This window comes from Mus caroli, chromosome 4, assembly GCF_900094665.2.
Source record: "Mus caroli chromosome 4, CAROLI_EIJ_v1.1, whole genome shotgun sequence".
Lineage (NCBI taxonomy): Eukaryota > Metazoa > Chordata > Mammalia > Rodentia > Muridae > Mus > Mus caroli.
The window spans coordinates 93,144,588-93,171,844 of record NC_034573.1 but is presented as its reverse complement, the minus strand read 5'-3'; the positions used below and the strand labels follow the sequence as shown (position 1 = coordinate 93,171,844).

General features: G+C 43.0%; 1 protein-coding gene across 1 annotated transcript in view; it reads right to left on the bottom strand.

Moving 5' to 3' along the window:
* Window positions 1-27,257, bottom strand: part of Raver2 (ribonucleoprotein, PTB binding 2) — an 81,697-nt gene that overhangs the window by 12,700 nt on the left and 41,740 nt on the right. Inside the window, exons 5-11 of the mRNA XM_021161577.2 lie at window positions 13,756-13,882; window positions 8,700-8,782; window positions 6,324-6,428; window positions 6,057-6,168; window positions 3,765-4,021; window positions 2,183-2,291; window positions 729-865 (exon numbers count right to left, since the gene is read on the bottom strand). Coding sequence (XP_021017236.1) covers window positions 729-865; window positions 2,183-2,291; window positions 3,765-4,021; window positions 6,057-6,168; window positions 6,324-6,428; window positions 8,700-8,782; window positions 13,756-13,882 — 930 coding nt within the window. The remainder of the gene's footprint in view (window positions 1-728; window positions 866-2,182; window positions 2,292-3,764; window positions 4,022-6,056; window positions 6,169-6,323; window positions 6,429-8,699; window positions 8,783-13,755; window positions 13,883-27,257) is intronic.

Sequence of the window (27,257 nt, the reverse complement as noted above, 5' to 3'; positions counted from 1 at the left end):
CCATGGCGCCCTGGAAGGAACATCCTATAGATCCTGAGGGTTGGTTCCTCTGTTATGCTATGACTCTGGTATACAGCTGGGCGTAGTGGTGCATACACACACAAACCCAGCACTCAGGAGGCTGAGGCACTGTGAGTTTAAGGACAGCCAGCCCGGTTTTTCTAGTGAGACTCTGTCCCCCCAAATCAAACACCCCACTAGAGTTAGTATAGGAATACCTGTCCGTGGGAACGTTTTCTACATCTCTTAAGCAATGATCAGGCATGGATGGGTTTTTTTCTTGATTTTTAAAGGACCGCACTCAACGTAAAACAGAGGGCAGCAGAATTCTCAGGAAAGAGTCAGGTAGTAAATATTTAACTTTGTAAGCCATGTAGGTCTATTGCCTTGGGTATGATAGCATTATGGAAAATATATAAATGAACGGATGTGGCTATGTGCAACCAAAAAACAGATGGTAGGATGGATGTCATTTGAGGACCACTAGAAAAACTGTAAGAGGTAAATACTTGGTGTAAAAAAATATTAAAACAATTTCTTGAACCTACCCCCAAATTTCCAATGATGAGAGATCATTCTGTGTGTTCTCACAACTAAAGCTGTCATGATCTAAACATGACCAACATGATCTAAACATGACCAACATGATCTAAACATGACCAACATGAGCCTCAGTGTAGACTTGGGCCAGTTTCTCCCTGTACTGTTCTGATCCGTGCGTCATTTACCTGGGCATAATCCTCGAAAGATGGAGAATAGGCAATGCACTTCTCCAGTGCATGCTGGGATTCGCTTCCCTGAGAGATCGCATCCAGAATGCTGCTCGCAATTCCAGTCTTCGGAGGCATGCCTTTACCTGCAGTGGCTAGAGGGGAAAGCAAGACCACTTGGTGATTTGTTAAATTACAAACAGGACAAAGCGCATTAACTCAGCCTGTTTCAAATAGGTTGCCAACACGTATTTGTGTTTATTTTCTCCAGGAGGAATATATATATCATTTCCTTCATTTCAGCAACTGAAAATGGAAGCCAGCTATAGAGGTAAAATAATTATGATAGAAACCTCTAAAATTTATGTATGTATTATATATGAAAGTATAAATATATAATAATATAGATATTCTATTCTTTTTCTGTACTGAGATCTGATACCAGAGCCTCAAGAAAGCTAGTTAGGCATTCTACCACTAAACTATATACCCAGTCCCATAGGCAGACTCTACAACAGTGCTTCTCACCCTTCCTAACGCTGTGACACTTCAATACAAGTTGTGGTGACCCCCAACCATAAAATTATTTCATTGCTACTTCATAACTGTAATTTTGCTACTATTATGAAGTGTAGTATAAATATCTGATATGCGATCCCCAAATAGGTCACAACCCACAGGCTGAGAACCAGTGTTCTACATGAAGGCACATAAAACGCATATTAAACAGCCTCATTGAGGCAATAGTTGTGAATGCCCATTTTTAGGCGAGATCAGTATGCTCCAGGTATACTAGAATACTTAACTTATAACGCCAAAAATGTATATTAAAAATTAGACTCCTCTCTATGCATTCACAACTTCCCCAGGTTTACATTCTGCATTTACACAGATCATAGCTTTGATAACAGCCACAGTCATGTGCTGCTCATTTTTACTTTCCGGATTTAAAGCTCAGCTTTACGGACGGCTTCATAAAGGAGTGACGTAGACAACTTCTCCTTTTTCAACATCACAGTGTTCCATCCTGTGTATTCAGCCTCTCCCTGCTGGACAGCATTAATGTGTTCTTCAGTTTTTCATTTCTGTTTTTGAGTAAGTTAATTCATGCTAACTGAAGACCTAGTGGCTGCCATTTCTGCTGACTGGTAGTCACATCTGGGATGTGTGGATGCATTTGCTAGTGTCATTGAGACGCTTTCATCTCCAGTTTAGAATGATTCTACCCACACGGTAAATGACTACGGTGCTTCAAACAATTTGTTGTCGTCATTATTTCCTATTGTGACTTCATTATAATTGAAAAAAATTATTTTGCCCTTAATAGGTTTTTAAAGTCTTTTATTTTCTTTTTTTTTTCTTCAATTAGTTTTGTCACTAGGCATCATGACCTTGCACTCAGTTAGGATGAAAGTAAAAGTCATTTCAGAGCGTCTTCAGGGGGACTCACGGCTGCCCGCAGGCTCACTTACATAGGCACACACTGGGTAGCACACTTGCCAAATTCAAATATGGATTTTTACTGAGCCGGATCTCTTTTGGTGGTTCTCCCAAGAGTGAAGTCTGATTCTTAGAGGCAGCCTAGTCACCAAAAAAAACAAAAGACAGGGTGCTTCGTGAGCAGGTAAGAGAGAGGAAGGAGGGGGTCAGGGTACGTCACACGCACACGTGGAAACGTCACGACAGAATCTTTCATTTCACACAGTCAATATGTGCTTACTTAAAATATTTACTACAGTTAAAAATGCAGGAGGATTTATTCTTCAATGTATCTTGTAGGGTGTGATCATCTGTGGGCTCTGCTAGATGGGCGGTGCAGACCTTCCATCCCAGCTCTCAGGAGACAGAGGCAGTGGCTCTCTGAGTTTGTGATCAGCCTGGCCGACGTTGCAAGCTCAAGGACAAGCAAGGCTAGACAGAGCCTGTCTCCACCTCCCCAATAAAAGGATAAATGGTGCACGCTAACCACAGAATCCTACAAGTGAAGTAGAGCTCAAAGCATCTTGTATCATCTCACTTGATCTTAAAAGAATTAATCTTTCCAAGAAAAGACAAACAAACAAACAAACCAACCAACCCAATTCCCCATCTTAGCTCTAGAACTACGGTTTATCAATTACTATAAAATTTAAATTTCCTGTCATGTGGCCAGACCGAAATGACACAGTGAAGTTTATTATTCATCTCTAGTCCTGAAAGTAATGCCAAGGAAAGGAAGAGCTCACGTGTTGACTCTTGCATGAGAGTGTGAGACAGGACACTGAAAATACCAGCTCTATCCGCTCTTCATCTGCCTCTTACTCTTTACTCTCTGATCAAAGACTTTAAACCACTGTCCTGGTTGTTAGAGGTAAGATAAAGCTAAGTAGCTTAGTTTCCTTTTCAATCTGATAAAAAAAAAAAAAAAAGCATGGTAAAGAAAGTATAATCCTAGGCTGGAGAGATGGCTCAGTGGTTAAGAGCACTGACTGCTCCTCTAGAGGTCTTGAGTTCAATTCCCAGCAACCACATGGTGGCTCACAACCATCCGTAATGGGATCTGATGCCCTCTTCTGGTGTGTCTGAAGACAGCGACAGTATACTCATATACACAAAATAAATAAATCTTTTTTTAAAAAAGAAAGGAAGAGGGAAAATGTAATGCTGAGTGCTTATTTCTGTATCTGAGAGCCACAGCTCCTTTAGTTCCTGATGCTTTCCTGGCAATACTACTGTGTTTGGACATCAGAACCCATCTTAGACATCTTCATTCACTTGGCTTGTGGCATGTCTATCATATGGCGATGTACTCATTCATTCAGTTTATGTTTGCTGAATGCTTGCTATGCTCCAGGTAACGTTCCACTGAGTAAGAAATTCAACCCTTAACAAATGCACAGTAGCTCAAGTCTCAACTGGAACCACAGCTTTGAAGGAGCTGAAACCACTGGGGACAGTCACCAAACACAAGTAATTGGATGAGACAGGATAATGTCACAGTTCAGGGACTAACAGTGGAAAGGCAGCCATGGGGGTACCCATTTTTCTGTATGTGTCCCTTGCCTTTCAACCTACCTCTGTGCCTTTTGGCTGGCTCTGCAGTGCCTTCTGGTTGCCTGTCAGCGGGCCTCCAGTAGGAAGGCCTGGGAAGGTCTGCAGGTAATGCTGCGACCCTGAGAAGCTAGCTTCGCTGATGCTCACAGAGGCTGACTGTTTCTCTTGAGTGGTCCCACGCCCCGGGCCGGCTTGTCCAGCAGGGAGCTGGTTTGAGAAGAACGGCAGCATGCCCAGCCCGGCTGCCAGTGTCGTCTGAGGTGGAATCAGGTTAGACGCTGTAATGAATGAACCAGAGAGGCAAAAGAACCCCGGTTACACAAGACCCAGTAGTCCTTTCTGTACCTATTAGAGGTCTGTGACATCCAACAGGTGAGGTCAGAGTGATAAATCCATGAGAAAGCAAAAATTGACAGTAGTCGTGTTTTTTAAATTTTCAATAATTTCTATGATAACCTCGATATTATATCTTAATGATACATTTTAGTTATTATTTTAAGAACTTATATATCCTTTTGACATTTAAATAATACCAGTACTTAAAAATGCCCAATCATCGCAATTTGCATGCTTCCATATTTGGAGAGAGTGACTGAAGAGATCTTCAGCATTTCCTAAGGTTAATTTGGATTCGGCAGCAAGCCTGGAAAGCAGGCCTTCATCCGCCCTTGGGCTCTGGCCACACCCATCTCTTCTCAGCTTGACTGCAGTGTCTTTCTTTAATACTGGCCACGTGCACTCGGCAGTGGCTTGAGGATTTAAGCACAGAAATTAATCCTATTTTTAAGTGGAAAAATCTGGTATTTAAATACTAGCGTTGCCCTTGAAGTTAACAGTCAGGAATAAACACTAAATCAACAAACGTTATGCGTTTTTATTTATAAGAAGGAAAACCCTGAAATGATTAAAAATTTTCATAGGAAAATGAGGTATGCTTTTTTATTTTAAAAATCCTCAAGTCGGGAATGCTGAGACGGCTTACTACAGAGAGGTGGTTTGCCCCAGCTTGGGTTTAAATCCTGAGATCTACAGGGTCGGAGAGAACCAGCAGCCCCCACAAGTTGTCTTCCATATACCTCCGGCATACCACAGCATGGCATAGTGTGTCCTGCCCTCCCCCAACCGACCAGTCAATGTAATTTTAAAATTAAAATAAAATAAAAATAAAGTCAGCCAGGCGTGGTAGCATGTGCTCTCAACTATGCTGAAGCTAAGGCGAGAAGATCACCTAAACTCATAAATTCAAGACCAGCCTGGGCAACGTGAGACCCTGTCTCAAAAAAGGAACAAACAAAAATTAACACAAAACAAAAGCTTATCAAACAAGAAGCCAAGAAAAAATTAAAATTTTGATGTAACGTTTCCTTCTTACTCTCTAAACAGGCTTGATAGCCGGCAGAGTCCTTGCTTTGACTCCTCTATCTTTTAGGATCTATTTATTTAGACAGCGAATTGTCAGTGCTCTTAAAATAGCACAGGAGATAGCAAACTGGGTATGACCTAACATTAATATGGGGAATAAACATTTTCTTAGTTTTTAGTCATAGAAAGTCAAAGTTTTTCAAAATGACAGGCTCCCATCCTACCAAGGAAAGTTTTGGCAATTTAAGCATTGCCTGGTCAACTTCAACAGTCAGAACTGACTGAGTCATTTGGTCCCTGGATGAGCTGGGCTTTGATGTAAGAGACTAAGGTGTGACGTCTGTTTGCAGAACTGAAATCATCATGGAGTTGTTTACATCGAGCTTCAATACGCTTCCACCTGGATGTGCTTTCCTTAATTACAATCAAATCAAAATCTCTGGTATACTTCTATTTTTCTAAAGTAAAAATGTTCTGCCTCTCACGTGGTCAGAGCGTATATGTTACTTTTCTTCCAAGTACTAATTTAAAGATATAATTTGAAAAGGATCCAAGTCAACAGGACTTAATTTTACAAATGCTAGCTCTTCCTTTTATACGAGCTGGGGGCTCCTTTCTTCAGTGAGATTGAAATGCAGACAAGAGTAATGTGCCGTGAGTCCAATGGGCAGCATGTCAGCGGCAGATGGAGCGGTGTCTTCTCCTGGCGCTGCTGTGAACCTGCATAAAATATTAAAGTCCACCCAGCAGGGACCGTCTCTTCTTGGCATGGAGGCAAACCCATTAACAACATATCAATATCAAACCCAGATGTGGCAACGGGGCTCTTTACATTTTAAATGACCAAGATTCAAATTTAATTATCCTATGAGAAAGAGAGGAATACAGGTAAGCTATCTCCAAGCCTCGATGCTGACCACGTAAGGACTTCTTGGTAAATGGGTTATTTACTTTTGTGTGCTTCGCCATGGTGTCCCAGGTCCGTTTTCAGTGGAAGCGGTGGCCCTATTGCCAGAGCAGGCTGCAGTACCATGGCAGGAGGCTCTCCCAGCAAGCCAGGCTTCTACAAAAGGGGAGAGAGGAAGACAGTTTCCCATGGTGGGCAAAACAAACAAACAAACAAACAAAAAACAAACAGACCCTAGTGAAGACGGTTACACGTGTGAAATGACACCATTTCACCAACGGGCTGAGTCTATAAAAGGATGAAATACTTACATTGTTAGTGTGGGCATTGTCAAACTTCATCAACTGTTGCTGTATCAAGGGCAAGGGAGACAGGTTCTGAAGGATTAAGGACGACGTATTACCCACAGCTGAGCTCTGTGGAATTAATGAGACCCCAAGTCACAGTCAGAAGAGTAACTTGTTCTATAATCAACCCATGTTAAAGCTCAATTCTCGGGAAGGTATAGGGGACTTTCGGGATAGCATTTGAAATGTAAATGAAGAAAATATCTAATAAAAAATTTGAAAAAAACAGTTCAATTCTCAAGTTAGGCTGAAAAAGAAAGCACTTCTGAGCCAGGTGGTTAGTGCATGCCTTAAATCCCAGCAAGCAGATCTCTGAGTTCAAGTCCAGCCAGGGCTATAGAGAAACACTGCCTTGAAAAGAAAAAAACCCTTCATAATTTGTATTAATCTACTTTCACCCTCAGGGAATATCCTGGAATATGCAGTTAGGAGACCCATTCCACATCCTTAGTTAACCTGTTCTTCCCCTCACCCCCTTCCTGGCTTTAATGATGGGGGGGATATGAATTTATTTATTGATTTAATCACTTGACAAGACTTGATGTGCCTTTTTTACGAATAGGATAATGTGCTCCCTAGTGAGAAATGCAGTAAGATTTGCCCCTGTGTATCATACTCCAGGAAAGGAGACTAAAAATAAAAAAACAAACCCAATTCCAATGGCAGTTCTATGAGGAAAACTGCACACAGATACGTGGACACACACTGGGGAATCTCATTTAGATTAGAGAGTCAAAGGAAACTCTCTTGAGGACCTAACGTGTGTTCTGCGGTCGGAAGGCTGTTGAGGGGAAGTCTGGGTCAGTGTGGTGAAAGGACAGCCCTGGAGATGGACCCTGGAGGAGTGAGCAGGTCCTTCTGGGACAGTCAGATGCAATGAGTGCTGGACAGAGGCACTTGCAGGCCTTAAAAGCTAACGCTACACTTCTGGCCTTTCTCCTAACACGGTGGCTCTCAACCTTCCTAAGGCTTCGACCCTTTAATACAGTTCTTGATGTTGTGGTGACCTCTCACCATGAAATTATTTCATTGCTACTTCATAACTGTAATTTTACTGTTATGAATCATAGTGTACATATCTGACCATAATGAATCAGAATGTACATATGATTGTTATGAATCATAATGTAAATATCTGATAGGATATTTGATATGCAACTCCTGTGAAAGGGTCATGTGACCCTCAAAGGGGTTGCAACCTCCAGCCTGAGAACCACTTCCTAACCAATGATCTGAATCCCTGAGAACCACTGTCCTAATAGGATATAACCAATGACCTAAACCTCTTTCCTATCACTGCGTATACTTGATTATAATTAGTATCTGCTTTCCTTACTGTTTTGTTGCTGGGTGTTGACTGATGTTCTGAGACAGAATCTCACTCTGGAGCCAGGCTGGCCTGGAATTTTATGTAGCCCTGACTAGTCTCAAATACAGTAATCCTCCAGCCTTGGCTTCCCCAGTGTTGGGATTACAGGTCCAAGGCATCATATCCGACTCAAGTGTGCATATTCTTTGAAACAGAGACTGGGGAAATGGGGGGGGGTGAGGTGGGGTGGAGAAGAGAAATAAACCTGAGAGCCTGCTACTCTGGCATGTGTAGCAGCAAATATACCCTGCCTCAAACAAGGTAGAGGGCAAGGGCTGGCACCCACGGCTGCCCTCTAACCTCCACGTGTACACCCATGGCATGCATGCTGCCTCTCTTGGCCTGCCCCCACCACACACAAAGAGAGAGAAAAACCTATTCATTATCTAGCAAAAATATATCACAAAATAAGTATTCCGCTCTTAATCCTCTGCAAGCAGGAGTTGGCAGGTTGATCTATCTGTGCTGCTGTCTGTCACTGGCAGGATTATGCACATTCCCCTTGTGACTATATGCAGCCATTGTAACGATGCTCTCTTCGAGCTCTAGCTGCACAGTCCTACAATTCCAGCTTCTCAGGAGGCTGAGGCAGGAGGATGCCACATTCAATGGTCTACCTGCCTACAATATGAGTTCAAGGCCAGCCTTAGCAACTAGAGCAAAACTATCAAAATCGAAAGAAATCTGGAGGCGTAGGTCAGCAGGAGGGCACCTGCATCAATAAACTCTAGAACAATCCCTAGACAGCAAAGGATGCAAGGCAGGCAGGATAGTTTTTTAAAGGCAAAATGCTCAATTAACTTCTTGATGAGGTCTGGCACACTGGTAAATTCCAGCCCTTGGGGGATGGATGCAGGAGAATTAGAAATTCAAGGTCATCCTGAGCTCCACAAGATTCTGTCTTGAGGGGTTGGGAGAGATGGAAGTGTCCACTCCAAACCGTCAGTCCCCAGTGTCACCCATGTACGCACCTGCTGTGCTTTACTGAAGTGTAAAATGGCGGAGGGGAGGGACGGACTCAGCAGGTGAGATAAGCTGGGTGCGACTCCGAGAACTATAGAGAAGATCAGTCAATCAACACAAAACTGTAACCACGTGACAAGAAATTCAAAATACATGTTCCAAAAACATTTCTTTTACACCCTTTAACCCACACGGGAAGTTTCAGCATCTCCTGGCATTCGATCCTGGAAGTTGCTTTCGAATTCCAGTGCTTTCTGTCTTTTAGTGTCAAGCACCAAGCACAGGCTTGCCCATCTCTAGCAGAGGCCTTGGCTGCTGCTCATTGGCTCTTTACACTCTGTGTGGGTGTTCTGCCTGCACATATGTATATGCACCATGTGAGTGACTGATGCCCAAGAAGACAGAAGAGGGTGTGGGATTCCCTGGAGCATCAAGTTACCACCATGTGGGTGTTGGGAACCGAACCTCTGTCCTCAGCAAGAACAACAAGTGCTATTAATCAGCGAGCCATTGCTTCAGCCTTCTTTGTGTCATGAGTTTGGGAGACTTTTGTCAGAAGGAAGGGCAAGGGTAAAGATGCAACCCTCATCCTCAAAGACCTTGTGGAAAATCCTTTAGAGAAGATAATATATGCACAGAAATTCTTACACTATAAAACTAAAAAGATGCAACATGACTACAAAACAGGGCATGGTGGTGAATGTCTTTAATTCTAGCACTTGGGAGGAAGAGCCAGGCAGATAGCTGTGAGTTTGAGGCTAGCCTGGTCTACCCAGCAAGTTCCAGGCCAGCCAGGAATAACACAGTGAGACTTTGTCTCTAAAGAAACAAATTGAACATATAGATAAGTCTGAGTCCAAATACCACTTACATTTTGGAAGTGATATTTTCAGAATAGATAATATACAGAGAATAAAGAACCATGAAATAGAAAACAGAGGATTACTTCCACTTAATTATTACTATGGAAAAATGGTATATACTATGGTGATATATCATAGAGTAGCATTCAGAAAAGGTCACAGCAGGGCTGGAGAGGTGGCTAAGAGGTTAGAAGCACCAGCTGTTCTTCCAGAGGTCCCAAGTTCAATTCCCAGCACCCACACGGTAGCTCACAACCATCCGAAATGGGATCTGACATTCTCTTCTGGTCGGCAGGTATACTTCCAGATAGAGCACTCATATACATAAGTAAATCTTTTTTTTAAAAAAAATCAGACAACTGAAAAGGTTATTATAACTTTTCATAATGTACAGGGAACAGAACAAACATTAAGGTATGCCTGTGTTCCCAGTGAGGTAGCGAGTCCCTATCTGAACACAAAACACCACCAAGTTAACGTATGCCTGCTCACTCTACAGCAAGGTGCAGTTAAAAAGTACTCTACAAAGCATGTGAGCCCGAGTGCTGATCCAACTGAAGTCTGCAACCTAAATGTGCGTCAACCCCACGACTCGAGTCTACCCCCCATAGTAAAGGTACAGATGTAAATACAAAGCTTCACTGCCTTTGACCTCGCCTTGGAAAGGACATAATTCCCTAGCGACGAACGACTGTCCAAGAAAATACCAAAGTGGAATCTGCATAATTCTCTAGCCGATGCAGGCTCACTGACACACAGATGTATTCTTCTTCCCTCACCAACCCAAACAAAGCCAGGAAAGAATTGCTCCATCGATGTAAATATTAAAACATCTTAATATAGAGACAATAACATTAAACGTAAAAGACAAAAAAACCCTACTCGTGGGACTGGAAAGGTGGCTCAGTGATGAAGGAACCATGGTGCTTTCTGTGACTGTGACTCCACTCTGCATGTATAGTACTCAACCCCTACGCAAATGATTTTAAAATTAAAAACTAAAAACTAAAAAACAAAACAAAACAAAACAAACCCATATTCCTAATGACCACAAACTGACGCAAACATAAAACTGGAGTGGAGAGATAGAAATAATAGTGGGCGAATTACTAAAGATGTCCACAACCCAAAGGTGTGGGTGATGTTTCCCTTACAGACCCAAAAGCACAGTGTGCATCTTTAAACCTGAGTGCAACCCTGGACTGCATCATGAGAAATCCTGTGATCACCGGAACGAAGGACTACTGCAAACTGTGCCGATGACACCAGCCTACAGGACGGTGTCATGTCTAGGGACACAATCTTTAAGGATAATTCAGAAAATGTACATGGAATACATTTGGGGGGGATTGTTTTCCACCCAGAAAAACTCCCATTAAAGTTCCAACCCCTAAAAAGACCCCGCATGACCAGGAAAAGGGGCTCCTAGAAGCAGTGAGTTATTAACAAAACCCTCAATGCCAAGGGTAAGGAGCCCCTTTGTGCTAGGTAGGGATTTGGGTATTTTGGTTTTATTGTTTGTTTTTTGTTTTTGTCTTGTCATCTAGACACATACTACCATCATCTGGGAAGACAGAACCTCAACTGAGAAAATGCTTCCATAGACTCTTAAAGGGCACGCCTGTGGGGCGTTTTCTTGATCAAGGATTGATGCGGGCAGGCCCAGCCCAGTGTGGGTAATGCCACCCCTGGGCAGGTGGTCCTGAGTTGTAGGAAGAAGCAAGCTGAGAAGGTAGTGAGGAGCAAACCAGTAAGACATCTCCTCTGTGGTCCACACCTTGGCTCCTGCTTGGGTTCCGGCCCTGTCTTCCATCAGTGATCAACTGTGAGTGGGACCTGTAACCCTTTCCTCCCCAAGTTGCTTTTGGTCATTGTTTAGCCTGACAAATAGAAAGCACACTATCCATGTAGCCTGGAGTCATGACATAAACAAGAAGCTAGAACTGAGCTGAAGCCTCGTTCCTGCTGCGAAGTTTCCATAGTCCTGCAAGATAAGTCCACTTGAGCAATGGGTACACTCCAGTGATGGGGGTAACCAACAGTTCTCTGATTAGACCTGAGACTTGATGCACGGGAGGGAATCCATGCCTGATACCACAAAGCTGGTCAAAACCCATGGCCAGGGAGATGAGGAGCCCTAGAATGGGAGCCAAGGGTAGCTTTTTAGCAAATGTGTCAGGCTACCCTCTAAACATTTATGTCTGTATCGACAGAAAGGTGCTGCTCTCAGCTGTCGTTAGAGAGGCCCCTTTCATGTGAACAGTGATGGATGCATCGTGGAGATGGATGGTCTCACAAAGTGTTGACAGTTTATGACTAGTCAGTGCTCAGCCCTAAAAATGGCATTTAGACCATCCTCTCTAGGGCTCAGGGAGCATTGTGGGGAAAGGACTTAAGAGCAGGAAGACAGGAAAGGCCTGTGACATGTCATCCCCTGGGTAAGACACAGCCATGACAATCACAGTCTCACAGCAGCTGTGGATGCCTGGGCTGGGCTGGCATGAGAACAGGCCCATCGACAGTCAGACAAAGACAGGCTCATGAGGCCCTCCCTACCCCTCTGTGGTGGTTTGAATATGCTTGGCCCAGAGAGCGGCATTATTAGGAGGTGGCCTTGTTGGAGGAGGTGTGGTCATGTTGGAGGAAGTGAGTCAGTATGTCACTGTAGAGGTAGACTTTGAGATGCTCCTCCTAGCTGCCTGAGGACAGTCTTCTGTCTGCCTTTGGATGAGGATGTCGACTCTCAGCAACTCCAGCCCCACATCTGCCGGAACGCTGCCATGTTCCTGCCTTGATGATAACAGACTGAACCTCTGAACCTGTAAGCCAGCCCCAATTAAATGTCCTTTATAAGAGATGCCTTGGTCATGGTATCTTCTCACAGCAGTAAAACCCTAAGCCACCCTCACTGCTGGACCGTTTGGTATTGATCAGTTCAGGAAGGAGATTCACCATCCTCAGCAATGGGCTCATTGGTTAGTTACCCCACCAGGCTCAAATGGATGGTCTCAATGCAAGAGTCTCATGGGTGGCCTGATTAAACAAGTCATAAAATAAAACAAAAAGTCATGAGCTTGGGAAAGGGACTGGTGGTGATGGGGGTGAGTGACAGGGACAGGAAGGATGTTAAAGAAAGCAGAGAGTAACCAGGATACTTTATATACATATGTGAAATTGTCAGGAACGATATTTTTTTTAATATTCCCACCCCAATGCCACGCTGCCATGCCATGGCCTACTGCACGAGGACCCTGCACAAGAGTGTTTTCCATTTGCCTATTCCTGTTAGATCCGTTCTGTTAAAACTATAATCATAATTATGATGCTTCCTGAATTCTAGAAGACATTCCAGAAGATTACCAAACTGAAGGGTCCAGGCGACTCCCAAATTTGTATAGCTGATTGGTCAGAGGTTCAGAAAGCCGAGAGAATCCTTAACTTGTAGCCAGAGTATAGAGTGGAGCAGCCACCCAGAGGACTGCACCCTTAACTTGTGGGTTTGTGTTGCTTAGCATGGGAGTGGACTTCAGGCCAGTTGGGACTGAACTGGAATAAACACACAGAGGATGCTTACACTAAATATATTTATCCTAAACTTTAGCACTGAATACAGGCATCATTTTCCCCATAATACTAACACAGAAATCGTGTGTATATAAAGCTGTTTGTTTCAGAAGGAAATACCGGAAGAAGAAGAGCAAATAGCGTTGGTAGTCAGCATACAGCGATAACAAAGATCTGGGTAATCAGAAGGCGGTGGCAAAGGGAAACTACTTTGTTCTTTAGGACAGAGAAAGATGGAGATGAAACAGATTTGCATATTCAACAAGGAAAGTCCACCAGAACAATTACAGAGAAAGGCTCCATGCTCTTGGTTCTTCCACACCACAGCTGGGTGGCGAGTGCCATATTACTGGGTTTAGAAGTTCTCGGCAACAAAGAGCTAAACTGAAGGTTTAACACTTAACCTTTCCTAATGGTACAGAAAATAGAACCACAAGACCAGATTGTACCCACCAAACAGCCAAGAGGAAGTACCATCTCCCGTAACTGATCAATGATCATTAATAGTTCTAGAAAGGTGCTATACAAGCTTAAGAGCATTTTAGCCCACAATGCATTTTTTTTTACATCTCACATACAACGCAGCACGAGCAACTTATGCGACAGTCTGTGTTCAAGGAGGATGCACGGTGCTTACCTGGCTTCATGGCTCGTCCACATAGCTGGGGCTGCAGAAGAACTTGTAACATGGCAGGATTGTTTAAACTTTTCATAATCTGTACCGGATTGGGTTCTGGCAGTAATCCCTTTTGATGACTGTGCATCTTCAGCATGGACAGAAACAAATAGCAGAAGCGTTAAGTGCTAAACAAAGTCCAAAGGCGCTCCTCCGACAACCACTCACCTAAGACGTATTTTCTGACAAACACAACTTGCTTTATATCACGTACTTACTGAGTGCTTCCTACCACACCACGTTCTATATTACCCATGACAGGCGGTCCTCATCTGACACCTGTCTAACGCCAACTCGCTTTGAATACACTAACAGTTTAATACCCCAAGTCGCATTAAAAAAAAACACAAACAAGACAATGCCAAGGAGAGACAGATTTCCTGGCAAAGTGTTAACTCACTGACACAACACTAGAACCCCACATTACAGGAAGCCTTCCTAGACTGTTGGTGGACCCAACATGGGAGAATGTATCTTGACTTTCAAACATTTTCCTCTCCTGAAAGTTTATTTCATTCACTTAATCCTCTACAGTAAAATGGAGATGAACTAAGATGCCCAGCTACCTAAAAACGGGAATCACCTTTTAGTTTTAAAATGCATTCTGAGAGCTGGTGAGATGGCTCATTGGATAAAGCACTTGTCACACAAGAGAGGACTGGGGTCCAGAGCCCCCAGAACCTTGAGGGGAACAAGCTGGGTGTAGGGGCAGAGAGATGGCTTAGCAGATAATGGTGCTTGCAGCCAAGCCTAACAACCTGAGTTTGGATCCCAGGATCCACATGGTAGGACAGGACAGCTCATCAAAACTGTCCTCTAACCTCTATAATATGCACAGTGGCATGTATAAGCCCCCTCACACACAGAGACTCTCTCTCTCTGAATATGCAGATCTTTATACACACATACATATGTAGTATATACACACAGACACACAGAGACATATACATAGGTATACACACAAAAATACACACATCTAGCCACAAGAAAAGGGAGAACTGACAGGGATAGTTAGGTCTCTTTCCTAACCCAGAGTCTATAAAATTGAGAAGGAAAAAAAAAAATACAGACTAAAGAAACAGACAGGGCACTGGCAAGAAGCTCCATCTGGATAGAAAGTGTGCGGGCAGACATGTACAGAGAACAAGAAAGCCTAGGTCCACAAGAGAGTTCAGGGAGGGCTTTGGCACAGCCTTCTCCACCATTCCTTCAGGGAGCTGGGCTCTCCCCGCAGCACACTGTATAGAAAAAGATCAGCATGTACCCACTGATGCCTCAGAAACAAAGTATCAGCAGCAGGTGGTTTGTAAGTACCCAGTGGAGGGCACGGACCAGACAGTGTGGGTGTGGGCCAACGTGGGTCACGGACCTTCTCTGTTCTGTCTAGCAGCATCCGCAGCCCCTCGTACCCACAGCGACAGTGAGGCATCACACTGAGGAAACTAGAAAACAGGGCTGGGTGCGAGGTACAGATGCACTGTGGGGCGGCATCCAGTGTGGTGGGGGAAAGCCCAAAGAGGAAAGCAGGCTGAGAGGGTAGTAGGTCAGAGCTCTCCCTGCCTGTCTTCCCTAAACCCTAACAAACCCAGGCTTCCCCTCTAGTCTTCCCATCATCCCTTTCTCTATCAAATTCTTATGGCCGGTGTATGTATGTATATGTACGTACAGAGGCTTTCGAGCAGCACTGAGCAACATTCTACCACTGAGATAACCTATAAAGACTAACCTATAAACACTGGCATACAAGGGAGATGACAGCACTGTCCCCCAAAAATTATGTATTCAAAGAAAACAATAACTTGACATTTGGGACTAGAGCCACTCAAAGGCAACAGGCAGGACAGCCTGTGACAGAAAAAGCGGAGATAATGGACAGGAAACTAAGATCACACACCGAACATGACAGATGTCCCCAAAATAGATGAGCAGCCTTAAAAAGGATGGAGGATTTTTTTTTTTTAAACTAGTAACATGAGCAGGGTCGCTCAGTTATAAAGGCCCAGTGGGAAGTACTAGCTTGAAAAACAAACATAAAGAGAAAGTCAGCCTTTGCTTACTATAAATAGGACTGCTCCAAATGTGTCACACGGACTAGATCCTGAACCCTCAAAAGCAAGCCCATAGATCAGCATGGGTGTCCCTATTCTATAGATAAAGCTTTCAGAAACTCACAGAGTGTTCCACTGAACCTGCATTCTGTGCTTTACCAGGAGCGTTAAATGGTGAAACAAACATGATTCAAAAGAAATCAGCGATCTAAAAGAGCAGGTTAAAGAAAGAAAAGATGCCAACAAAACTAATAAGAGCAAAATTAGTAAGGGCAAGGTTAGGGTGACAGCAGCAGCAAGGTGACAGGTGACAGGGGCCAGGGACCACTGGCCAGGGGCCAGGACATGCTCAACAGGGGCCCCTGCAGGAGAAAAGGTGGGGGGCATCTTTGGAAAATAGCTGAGAAATGCACCTTATTAAAGAGGGCCTAAGGAGCACAGAAACAACAATCAGCCACTGGAGTCTCAAGTATGTGGCTAAAGAACACACACACAGTACTCAGAGCAGTCATAAAATTTATAAACACCAAAGCAAATTTTGAAAAAGAAAAATTAGAAAAAAAAATACTATGAAAAGCTTCCAGGGAGAACACATCCCCCAAGGAACGGGGAGCCAACTGTGAACATTAGACAGGGAGATGACAACAAACCAATACTAACCAAGTGCTAAGGGAGAAACCTCTCAAGGCTGATCTGAGTACTCAGAGGGGGCTAGTGCTCAAGTATGAGAAAGATGGAAACTGTTCCCAACTGCCCACTCTGCAAAGCTCTTACCACATGAAAAGTTTCACTCAAATCTCCCTGGGAGGAAACGTTGCAGTCAGAAAAGAGGCAAATAGGGGCTGGGGAGATGGCTCAATGGTTAAGAGCACCGACTGCTCTTCCAGAGGTCCTGAGTTCAATTCCCAGCAACCACACGGTGGCTCACAACCATCTGTAATGGGATCTGAAGCCCTCTTCTGCTGTGTCTGAAGAGAGCAATGACAGAAAGGACAGGGCAGTGATGAGTTAGGAACAATTACCAGCCAGAAAGATAGAAAATGCAGCCTGGAAGGATGACTTACCCAATGAACGCACTTGCCCCAAACCCCTAACAACCTGAGTTTAGACCCCAGGTCCTACATAAGTCAAATGCAGAGGCATGAATGTACTTATAAGGCAAACCCAGCACAGATGGGAGGTAGAGACAGGAGAATCCGCCAGAATGATCAGGCTACCTAGCCTAGAACACACAGCACAGTAACAGAGGTACAGTAAAGGCCTTCCACCTCAAAGCAAGGTGGAAGGAGAAATGACTTTGGAAAAAGTTGATCTCTGACCTCCACTGTGGCACAAGCATGTGCTTGCTTCCCCAATCTCACTCTTAAAAGATAAGGAGCTGGAGAGATGACTAACAGTTTAAGAACATTGCTGCTAGCCGGGCATGGTGGCACAAGCCTTTAATCCCAGCACTCGGGAGGCAGAGGTAGGCGGATTTCTGAGTTTGAAGCCAGCCTGGTCTACAAAGTGAGTTCCAGGACAGCCAGGGCTACACAGAGAAACCCTGTCTCGAAAAAAAAAAAAAAAAAAAGAAGAAAGGAAGAAAGGAAGAAAGGAAGGAAGGAAGGAAGGAAGGAAGGAAGAAAGAAAGAAAGAAAGAAAGAAAGAAAGAAAGAAAGAAAGAAAGAAAGAAAGAAAGAAAGAAAGAAAGAAAGAAAGAAAGAAAGAAAGAAAGAAAGAAAGAAAGAAAATTGCTGCTGCTCTCCCAGAGGACCTGGACCAAGTCCTAACATCGCGGGCAGCTCACAACAGTCTGTAACTCTACTTCCAGAGGACCCGACGCCCTCTTCTGGCCTCCATGAGCCCTGCATGCATGTAGTAAACAGCCATATATCAGGCAAAACACCTATGCACACACAATTTTTAAAAGTGGAAAAAGCTGCTAGGTGTTGTGTGTGCACACCTTCAATCCCAGCATTAAGGAGTCAGAAGCAGGTGGATCTCCAAGTTTCAGGTCAGCCTGGTCTAAATAGTGAGTTCCTTGATAGCAAAGGTTACATACTGAGACCGTCTCAAAACAAACAAACACAACAAAGAAAAGAAAAAGAAAAATTAATTGAAAGTTAAAATGCACAGTTGGAAAGAAAAAAAGTTCCAATAGTTAGAAATATGGGGGGGGGGGATGCCAAACACTTAGTCAAAAGAAAGCATAAGGAACTAAGATACCTAAAACACCAACTGGACAAAAAACAGAACACACATTAAAAAGTGTTTCAAATGCACTCATAGATAGATAGAGACTTCTATATACGATTTTTTTAATGTTAGCTATCAGACACACACATTAAAAAAAGAAAACACAGAAAAAGGCTGAGATGAAGGGATAGCAAATATAAACTAAAGAAAGCTGAAAAGGCCAGGGTACCATCAGAGAAGGGTCCCTTCAAAGACACATGTCCTGACAAAACAGTGTATTACCTGTATTACCAACAGCTGCCTATCAAGAACCCACTGTTGGATCTGGAGCAACAACTGCAGAATATGTAGAAATAGAGAAGCTGACCATTATAGAGCAAAGTTTCCAGGACACTAACAGATGTCAATGGTAAAGCAATAAGGAAAAGAGAAAAGGTAGAGAGGTGGTGTGCTCCTGCACACGCGTGTGCTCACACACAACTTTAGAACACTGGGCACAGTGCATGAGCCGTTTCCAAGCACAAATGGCACGCTCAAGAGAAACTGGCCACATGGCAAGACACAAAGCACATGCCATTACCTCATCTCCAGATCAGCAGCACAGACTAAGTTTCCCAATCATGAACAATTAGAACACCAATGGAAAGACAACTTTTGAAAATCTATGGCAACATGGCAGGCTAGAAGCTGACCATGTGAAAAACATGGCAGGCTAGAAGCTGACCGTGTGAAGAAGAAATGTCAAGAAAAAAGACAGGCTCGAGGCCAAAGAGAAAAACAACGTAAGAGTGTGACGATGACAGAGCAGCTGAAGAGTGCAGAGAAACAGGCAAGGGCAAGAAAGAAGGGAAGACAGCCATGCTCGTTGCAGCGTCAGCCCCATGGCTCCCAGAAGCAGGGGCGAAGCAGAAACCTCACTCAACACATAAGACAGGAGGCCCAAAGAGAATGGCAGTCCTGACCACATGACAAGCCACGATAGCCATCCAGGCCTTAAATTCCAGCTGCCTGTCATGCCAATACAGTGACTTTGCAGTGAGTGTGTTCTGGAGTAGAGAGAAGTTTCCCAAGTGTCACCTTGAGAGCTAATCTACTGCCTAAAACTGAGCAACCCTAGGGTGCCGGGAAGAATGTAAATAAAGGAGCCTGAACCCCTCCTGGCACAGTTCCCAGATGGGGGACAGCCCTGCGAGGCAGCTGTGGAGAGCAGAAGGCAGACAGGAAAGCATGGGATAAGCCATTTCATGCTCTGAACGTACAGAACAAACCATCAACCAATACTGCAATGACTGGCACCTTTTAAAAACTGACCAATTAGCACAATCCAAGGCAAGCACAAACTAAGGCAGTATGGTAGCTTAGAAGCTGACCGTGTGAAGAACTGTCAAGTTAAGAAAAAGACAGGCTCTACTCTAAAGAGAAAAACAATTTGAGAGTGTCGAGATATAGGGATATCATCCAGCTAGCCCTGCCGGAGGTATTTAAAGGAATCCTAAACACTGAAGAGGAAGAAAGCCTCAAGCATGAGAGCTCAGGAAAGGATAAATTTCAAGAGAGAAGAAGGTGAACAGAGTTAGGAAGGAATGTCTCAGGCCCAACACAAGGAAACTAAGCAAACTGCAATTTCACAGGGAGAAAGAAAAGAACAATAACAACCCAACCAACACAGTTACGTCCTCAACAAGAACCCTGAGTGCCAGAAAATGGCCTCAACTCATCTTAAAGACATACAGATGAGCAAGATTCAACTAGCTGTTGTCACCAAGAAACACACCTCCCTGGCAAAGATGCCAGGAGACTAAAGTCAAAGGCTGAAGCAAAAGAACTGGAAAATAAGCCAGCAGTTATTGGGTTGTCTGATAAGCACACTGGAAACCAAATAAAAATAGATAAAGAAGGCCATTATGTACTAGTAAAAGCAAAAATTCATGGAGAAAATTGCAAATACCCATATATCATACCCTGGGACTCCCAAGGTCATTAAAGGTCGGATAGGGCCTGATACAGTAACTGTGCTATTTTAGTACCCCACCCTTTAGAGAAGTCATTCAAACCGAAAACCTCAATGAAGAAATCTCAGAGTTCAACTACACCACAGATCAAATGGACTTAACAAATCTACAGGACAGCCAAGGTTGCTATCTTCTCAGCAGTCCATAAAGTGTTCTCTGAAACTGATCACATTCTGAGCCATAAAGCCATTGTCAACAAATAATAACCTCTTGTATCTTGTAGTAAAATAAGGCAAGAAGTCAGGAGTAAGAGATGCCACAGGTGCTACACCAACACCTGGAGACTGGACATCTTGAACATACGAGCCTGGTCAATGACAAAAATCAGGAAGGGAATTTTAAGTTTCTAAAAATAATAATAAAAACATAAAAACATAGCTTTTGTGATACAGCTAGAAAAATGTATAGTTACAAGTCTTTACATTTAAAATGAACAGATCAGATTAGACAGGATTTTGTGTCTCAATCAAATGATAGGATTAAGTGCCTCAATGTCTTAGAAAAGAACGGAACAAGGCAAGCCCCAAAGCAAACGATCACAGGAATATGATCAGGGTAGAAATTAATGGATGAATTTCATTCATTAGGAGCTAAAGGAATGGCAGATAACGAAGAGTAGGTTTTTGAAAAAGTATGATTGGCAAACACCAAGCCGAACTAATGAGAGGGAAAAGGCCCAAATGAGTGCACCTGGAAGTAAAAATTTACAGTTTCATTGTAAGTGAGTACAATGAAATACAGAGGATCATAAAGGAATTTTTTGAAGTTTATATTTAAAAACATGGAAAATACAGGAAAAGTATAAATTCCTAGATACCTATGATCAATAGGAAAATCAGTAAGATATATACAACAGAGAAAGAAAACAAAACAGCCGGCTAAGGTAGTAATATGAAGTCTCCTTAAAAAAAAAAAGCTACCAGTAGATTGACTGCTCAAGCCCACCAACCCAGCTGACACCAGTGCTCTTTAGTGTCCCATAAAACAGAATGATCAAGACCACTACCTAAGTCTCCTACAGTCAGCACTAACCTGATACCAAAACCAAAGAAGGGAATAACAACAAAAAGAAAATCCCTGACTCATTTCCCAAAAGAAAACGGCTATAAAAACTCTCAAAAAAAATCTGCAATCCAAATTCAAGAACACATTAAGAATATCACACACCATGACAGTTGGCTTCACTCCAGGGATGCAAGGATGGTTCAACATATGCAAATCCAGAAATATAACACAGCATGCCTAAATATGCCTTAGGACAGAAATCACATCACGATTCATTGATACAGGAAGGGCCTCAGTCATATGTCTGCGTCCCAGTGATAAAAGCCCCGAAAAAACTAGGGAAACAGGAGGGATGTACTACAACACAGTAGGGCCTATATAAGAAACCCGTAGCTGCTATACTAACCATTGAAAACCATCCAAAAGTGTTTCCTCTGAAACCAGGATACCAGGGTGTTCACTCACTCTTAAGCAGAGTGCCCAAGGGCTTAGCTAAAGCAACAAGAAATAAAAGTGATTCAAATATGAAAGGAAGGAGTGTAGGTATTTTTATTTGCATGTTCGGTTTCTATTCTTTAGGAGCCTCCAAATACCAGAGCGCTATTTAAGTGCCTTTAGCAAAGTAGCAGGATATACAACATACATAACTCTGTAACCTTCATGTATCAGTAGCAGGATATACAACATACATAACTCTGTAACCTTAATGTATCATAGCAGGATATACAACATGCATAACTCTGTAACCTTAATGTATCATCAGTAGCAGGATATACAACATACATAACTCTGTAACCTTAATGTGTCAGTAGCAAACTTGTCAAGACAGAAATCAGGAAATAACTGTTATTAAAAATACCTTAAAAACCCTCAGGAATAAACCTCAAGTTGAAACTGTAAGACAACAGAGAAAGAAACTGAAGACACCAGGAGATACAGAGACTTTCCACCCTCTCGGGCTAGCGGAATTCATTGTGTGAAAGTGAACATGTTACCAGAAGCAGCCTGCACATTCAGGGCTAACCCCATCAAATCCCCATGGCATTCTTCACAGAATTAGAGAAAAAAATCACCATAAAAGAAGAAAGTAAAAAAGATGCTAAATGACAAAGTGACCAGAAACAGAAGCCATGACGCTGGAGGCATCACAACAGTTCATCTTAGTAACCAAAGCTACACAGCACTGGCATTAAACAAGCCATAAACCAAGACAAAGTGGATAATCCAGAGACCAACCCCGGGTAGTTACAGCCCCTTATCTCTGAGAAAGCTGTTGAAAACATACGCAGAGAAAAAGACAGTTCCATACAAATGGTGTTGGGAGAACTGGGTATCCACATACAAAAGAATGAAGCTAGGTCCTTATCCATCAGCAAACACAAAAATCAACTCAAAATGGATGAAAGACACTGTTAGGAGAAAAGAGAAAAGATATAGTACTGACATAGGAAAGAAGTTTCTGGGAGGGAATTAACAGAGGTCCCAGAACAGACAAGCCAGATTGCATTGAGTTCAAAAGCTCCTGAAAGACTAAGGAAATAACCAGGAGGGCGATGGGATGTCACAGAACGGGGAAATGTTTCTAACAACACATTAGACAAGTGACATCTAGAATCTATACAGAGCTACAAAAATCACACAAACACACACACAATACTCAATGGGCTAACTGATTTGAATATACGCTTATCAAAGGAAAAAGTACAAATGGCTGATAAGGTTTTTTAAGTGTTCAATATCCTTGGCCATCATATGTAAACTGAAATTGATGTGACTTTTGTCATTGCTGGTGAAGACATAGGAGAAGAGAAACTTTCCTTAGTCACTGCTGGGGTGGGGTAAACTGAGGAAGCTGCACTGGACATCTATATAGAGAGAGGTTTCTCAAAACACTAAAAATGGAAATAACACACAGCCCAGGTATACCACTCCTGGGCGTACCCCTCAAGAGCTCCAAGTCCATACAGCATTGAGATACCTGCACACCCATGCACACTGGCTTTTCTAGTCACAATTGCTAAGTTATGACACAAACCTAGATACGCAACAGATGGATGGGTGAAGAGAGTATGGTACATATACGTAATGGAACTTTAATAAGCTATGAAGAAAAATGGAGTTATGACATCAGGAAAATGGATAGAACTGGAGATGACTATGCTAAGCAAAATAAGCTAGATTCAGACAAATATCACACATTTTCTTATATACAGAATCAAGATTTAAAAATGTAAACATAGATACTTAAACATATAAATGACATAAAAATCAATAGGATACTATGAGAGGGAGTAAGATCTAAAGAGAGTGGGGAAGAAAACAAGAGGACAATGGAATATATATATATATATATATATATATATATACATGGACACACAGAAACTAGACAAGAGCTACACATAATGCACACACACCCTACACTACACACCACACACACACACACACACACCACATACCACACTACACACACCACACACCCCACACCCCACACAGAGGAGAGTAACTATTTAGGGAGGAAGCAGAGCCAATCAGAAAAGAGGAGGGCTCACAGGGGCAAATAAGAACAAAGTTTAATGGTATATACATATAAAAATGTCACAGATAGTTTCTTTTTATGCTACCTAAAAATAAAACAGGGGGCTGTATAGTTTAGTGGTTGAGAGCACTGGCTGCTCTCCCAGAGGAAGGGGGTTTGATTCCCACCCAGATGGTGGCTCACAAGTGCCTGGAACTCCATTTCCAGGGGATCTGACTCCCTTTTCTGGCCTCCTTGAGGACCAGGCAATGTACACGGGGCACATACATACAAGAGAACAAAACTGTCATATCCATAAATTAAATCACAAAAATTGAAAATCCATACCTCAAGATTTGTGACCTATGAATATAATATTTGTTAAAAGGAAACCCATATTGTATTTTATTATTTATCGTGTTTTTGAGACAGTCTTGTTCTATAGCTCTGGATTGTTTGGAGCTCACTATGTGGCCCAGGGTGGCCTTCACTCATGATAATCTGTCTTCCCCAGTGCTGGCCTATAAATGTACTTAACATAAAATAAGATTTAAAACAGGAGGGGGCAGGGCTGGAGAGATGACTCAGCAGTTAAGGGTACTGACTGCTCTTTCAGAGGTCCTAAGTTCAATTCCCAGCAACCACTTGTTGGCTCACAACCATCTGTGATCTGATATCCTCTTCTGGTGTGTCTGAAGAGAGCTACAGAGTACTCATATAAATAAAATAAATCTTTCTCAAGAAAAAGAGAAAGAAAGGAGACTAGGGGGACTTGGGACATAACTCAGTGGCAGGGCACCTACCTATCAAATATAAGACCCTAAGGGTCAAGTCCCAGCACCGAACAAACCCAGAATATAAGAATTAAGCACTGATATCAAGAAAGATGGAAAAAAATTAACCCCCACCATCAACAAAAAGGGGAGAGTAAAAATGCAAAGCAGAAATGAGAAAAATATAAAGATGAAGGCAGAAATGAACAAAAGAGGAGAATTTAGAAACAAAGAGGAAAACAAAAGCTGGTATTGTGAAAGGACAAAATAAAAAACTGTTTCCTAAGGCTGCTGAAGACAAACAGAAAACACAAACCACACAGAAGAAAAACAAAGAAGGTGTGCAACACCTCAAAATCCTAACTCGTTATAGTCTGAATATATCAAATGTTGAAAACGTAAATGGGACAATGTTGTGTAGCAGTCACAGGTAGCACAGAAAGCAAAGACGGGAACAAAAACCGACAGACAGAGCTCAGAGGTCATCAGTGAGTCCCCCTGGAGAGCCCCAGGGAGTGGGCCACCTGGCTTCACGGAGGCATATTCAGCTTCTCAGAAGCATACAGCCTTACATTATATAGGTTGATCTTGAACTAGAAAGAAGGGGAGAGAGAAGATGCGGAAGCCATCTAAGGACAGTAAGGTTAGTGTTGTCTTAATTCCAAAATTAAGTAGTGACCATGTTTTCAAAATTAAGTGCCTGTCTTTTCTAAGCGCATCTCCAAAGCTATGTCCTATAAAAATATTATTAAATCAAATTGAACAATGCCTAGGCTGGGGGCAGGGGTGACCAACGAGGGTTATAGCAAAAACATGGAGTGAGCAGAGGTGGACCACGATGGGAGGGGACAGTGAAGGGAGGGAGGAGGGGGGAAGGGGACAAAGAAAGAATACTGCATGTTGGAGTAGTTGAAATTCTCCAAATATAGAGACTCTAGATTTAATCACACATGACTGAATGAGATGAAGGTAGAGGGGATGGTGTGGGGAGGCATGGAGGGGACATGATGTGTGTGTAGGGTAAGGTACAGTGACATACATGTGTGAAAATGTCATAGCGAAACCAATTATTTTTACACTAAAATGTGTAACTAAAAGGATGCCTTCCATGAAACAAATCTATCCTTGTGATTTACCACCTGTGCGTACATTTTCCCCTCAGCTTGATACAATCTGGAGTCTTCTGTGAAGAGTAGCCTCAAGTAAGAAAACACCTCCATCTCACAGGCCTGTGGGCAAGTCTGTAGGGCATTCTCCCGATTAGTGATTTATGAGGGAGGGTCCAGTCCACTGTGGGCAGTGACCACCTCTGGGTTGGTGGTCCTGTGTGGATAAGAAAGCAGGCTGAGCAAGCCTCGGAGAGTAAGCAAGCAGCAGTATTCATTGCCACTGCTTCAGTGCCTGCCCCCAGGTTCCTGCTTTGAGTTCCTGCCCTGTCTTCCCTCAGTGATGGACTGTAAGAAGCCCTTTCTTCTTCAAGTTTGCTTTTTGGTCATGGAGTTTATCACAGCAACAGAAAGCAAAATAAGACATCATGTCTGTCAACTAGATGATAAATCACATGTTTATTTGAATTGCTGCAGAAATACTTTGTCTGCTTGTTTTTTTTTTCAAATTGCAAATTTTAGAAACTTGATAAAAAGACACATACCAAAAGTCCATAAAAAGCACTATTCTTAACAACTTACTTTTAATGTTTAAAAAAAAAATTGTTTTCTCACTGTTCTTGCTACCTTGTTATGAAGGTCTCATACATCCCTGAGATACATGTTCAGTGTGCACCTAGAGGACAAGAAAGGAGATAGAGGTAAGCCAGCCTAAGAGGAAAGGGACCACACACATGCCTCCCTGGATTAGCAGGAAAAAGGTGAATGGCATGAGGACTGTGGAGGGAGTCACCCTGATCACACAGGTGAAAAGGGACAGCTGTACTTGGGATGTTGATGAGGAAGGCCGGTGATGAATAGTGGGTCTGTGGTTCAGCTTCTTTTATACCATCTCTAGCTATCACAGAGCATTAAGAGAAGAGCAATTTTCTTTAGAAATGCTAAAACGGAGCTATTAATTTAACATGATGGAGGAACGCTGTCTCCATTCTTTCCTGTCACTGGAGATACAGAGTTACTGATCCACCAACACAGGCACGGAACTTACCATTAGAATAAGTAGTAACCCAGGTGCCTGGAGTCCGTGAGGGGAAGAAAGAGACAACTGAATCCAGAACCCACTGATGCCAACCTTCAAGGGCACAATCGACTCGGACAGGACCAGACAGGTAAAAAGAATGACCTGGGTTTAAATATTGCAGAGATCCTACAGTCCAACACTGAAGGGTACTTAACAGATCTGCACAGTAAGAAATTCCTGTTGGGGCTGGGAAGATGGCCTGGGCAGTAAGTCCCTGTCATGTAAGCATGAGAACCAGAAGGGCTGGAACAATGGCACAGACCTGCAACCCCAGTGCTGGGAAGGAGGAAGCCAGGGCCATCCACACGGGCAGTCTAGCTCAGTAGGCAAGGTCTAGGTTCAGTGAGCGATCCTGTCTCAAAAAAGAAGGTGGCGAGTGACTGAGGATTGTGGAAGACAGCTAACGTTGACCTTTGACCTCCACATGCATGCACACACATGGACATATCTGAACACATATACACACATAGAAATCCCTTCATGAGAGGACCTTACTCGAAGAAGGAGGTGGACACTATCTGCATGAGGTGGCGAACAGGCAGAAGATTAGAAACTGGTACCGTAACAGCAGCTATCTAAGGTTCTCGATTAAGAAAAACACAAGGTATTTATGGCAGACGGGAAGGGGCTAGTTAAACAAGACAAAATCAGGGAGTAACAGAGGGCCAGGAGCCCAACACGGCCAAGAGGAGCATGGCTCTTCCTGTGAACAGGGAAGGAACGCTCTTTGCATCTCTGAGGACGTACA